General features: G+C 31.8%; 1 protein-coding gene across 1 annotated transcript; it reads right to left on the bottom strand.

Moving 5' to 3' along the window:
• Positions 1–372: 372 nt before the first annotated feature.
• LOC131166723 (zinc finger BED domain-containing protein DAYSLEEPER-like) lies at positions 373–1,133 on the bottom strand. The gene is made up of 3 exons (XM_058125298.1): positions 957–1,133; positions 564–870; positions 373–470 (listed from the first exon to the last, which is right to left on the bottom strand). Exons 1-3 carry the CDS (start codon positions 1,131–1,133, stop codon positions 373–375), a joined length of 582 nt encoding a protein of 193 aa, XP_057981281.1.
• Between the last annotated feature and the right edge of the window lie 1,204 nt (positions 1,134–2,337).

The raw sequence follows: 2,337 nt of genomic DNA, 5'->3' as shown, positions 1-2,337 counted from the left end.
AATCTCAACCCATCCTTCAAATAACTTCAAAATCATTTGAATGCCTTGAATTAATTGAAATGCTTTCATTTGTGACATCAAAGCTTTCATCTTCTTCTCCTCGTGTGCCTATCATGAAAGAATTCAAAATATAATTTAAGTTATGAATCGAATAACATAAATTGAACTTATTAATTAACATCTCAAAAGTTACAAGTTATCAAACTGGAAAAAAAATTTACAAATAATTTATTCAACACTACAAGTTAAAACAACAAATAAACAATAATTTATTGACTACATAATTTTCAAAGATAAATAAAAGCACTAGCTGCACAGCCTGTGCTAGTGTAGTAATGCAGCTTGCACTAGTTTAGTAATATTTAAATAAAGTCAAACAGAGCAAAATGATACACTAGATGAGGTACAACTTGCTCTTTCAACTTGAGCAATATCTTCAGCAAGTTCTTCCTTATCAACAAAATCTTCAACTGCATTGAAAATTCAAAAAATAGATAAATAAATAAATATTGCATAATACATAGTAATTATAATAACATAGAAATACAATTAAATAAGCATACCTCCTCGACTATACAGCCAATCACGAGTTAAAATAATAGTTTCAGCATTATCTGACGTAAGAGAACTACGTGACATATTTATCACTTTTCCTCGAATACTAAATGTTGATTCCGATGCAATAGTTGATATTGGAATTGATAAGATATCTCTTGTCATTCGAGAAAGAATCGAATACCTATATTCATGACTCCTCCAAAAGTCCAAAATATCCAATTCTTTATCACAATCTACCATCCGCTCTCTAAAAAAAATTTCTAGTTCTGACATTGGAGCTTCTTCATCTTCCTTAGTAAAAGCTTTAAAACCCTAAAAACTATAACAATAGAAATATAAAAATTTTATAAATGTATAATAAAAGTAAAATAAAATTTGTACTTAAAAAAACATCTTACTTTTAGTGTCACATTAACTAATGTTGCAATAGGTGTCATATGACCATGATCATGACTAGTAGTTGCTTCAAAGGAAGGCATTTTCTTAGAAGTCGAAGGGGAGTGGTGCTTCACATACTCATCAAAAAAAGAATGCATCTCACACTGGATGTCGTTTACTCGGTCTTTCCAAGACATTGGTTGCACTTCTTTTAAACAAAAAGATACAAATTGTATCTTGAAACGAGGATCCAAACTAACAACTATTGCCAAAATTTTACTATAATTTGACCAGTATTTGTCAAATTTCCCTTACATTTGACTAGTCACATTCCTTAAAAAGACATCATCGCCTAATGCTGCATTAAGTAAAGTTACGTGTACCTTTCATACTCCTTGAAAGTACAAATTTGCAGTCGGATAAGATGTCCCAGAAAAAAGATTTTTCAAGTCATAAAAAACCTTCGAGAAACTAGCAATTTTCTCAATTTCCTTCCCTTCATCATCATTTGGGCAAAACTTAAAATTTTCCCCACTAAACTTGAATTGTGAAATAGCATCTCTATAGTACAAAGCACTTTCAAACATCATATAAGTAGAATTCCACCTAGTAGGACAATCTTGGTGAAATCCTCTCACACGTGGCACTCTAACCTTTTCACAACATTCATGAAATCTAAACTTTTGATGTTGTGAATGCTTCACATATTTGACATAATCTCGTATTTTGTCCACAGCCAAATGAGATAATTTTAGGCCATCTTGGACAATGAGATTTAATATGTGAGTGCAACAACGAACATGAAAAAAATTTTCTTCTCTTACCAAAGCATTTTTCAAGTTCAGATTAGACTTCAAAAACTCTACAAAACAGTCATTGGATGTAGCATTGTCCAATGTTATGGAAAATAGCTTCTTGTCCATGCCCTAATTCACCAATAAGTCCATGACTTTGTTACTAAGTGCTAAACCAGTGTGTGGAGGAGGCATGCTTGAAAAACTCAACACTTTCTTCTGAAGCTTCCAATTTTTATCCATAAAATGTGCAGTTAAACATGTCGCAAATTTTGTCTCTGGATTTAATTCTAAAGCTCATTCATGAATTCCTTCATACTCAACAAAAGAAAAGGGCAAATTGTGTCTCAAAGTTGCCATTGCCAACTTCCTACGTTGTACAGCTTGATCAAGTTTTCGTGTAGGCAAAGATAACTTTCCATCACCTTGACTCATTAGCATTTGTTTCAGATCATTATTTTTCTTTCCCATGCATTTTTTTATATGACAATGTAAGTTTGATGTCCCAGAGTTCTTACTATGGTAGAGATATTTCTTAGGACAATACTTACATTGGGCACATTGTTTATCTCCACTTTCAATAAACTCAAAATCCGTCCAAATACTA

The sequence above is a fragment of the Malania oleifera genome, chromosome 10 (genome assembly GCF_029873635.1).
Source record: "Malania oleifera isolate guangnan ecotype guangnan chromosome 10, ASM2987363v1, whole genome shotgun sequence".
Taxonomy (NCBI): domain Eukaryota; kingdom Viridiplantae; phylum Streptophyta; class Magnoliopsida; order Santalales; family Ximeniaceae; genus Malania; species Malania oleifera.
This window is presented reverse-complemented; position numbering and strand designations above follow the sequence as displayed.

Bases quoted from the DNA above. Each gene is read 5' to 3' on its own strand.
- LOC131166723 (XM_058125298.1), bottom strand. From the start codon at position 1,133: ATGTCTTGGAAAGACCGAGTAAACGACATCCAGTGTGAGATGCATTCT. The intron at 871-956 runs GTAAGATGTTTT...TATAGTTTTTAG, and splicing joins TAGTTAATGTGACACTAAAA to GGTTTTAAAGCTTTTACTAA. The intron at 471-563 runs GTATGCTTATTT...TTTTCAATGCAG, and splicing joins TTGGCTGTATAGTCGAGGAG to TTGAAGATTTTGTTGATAAG.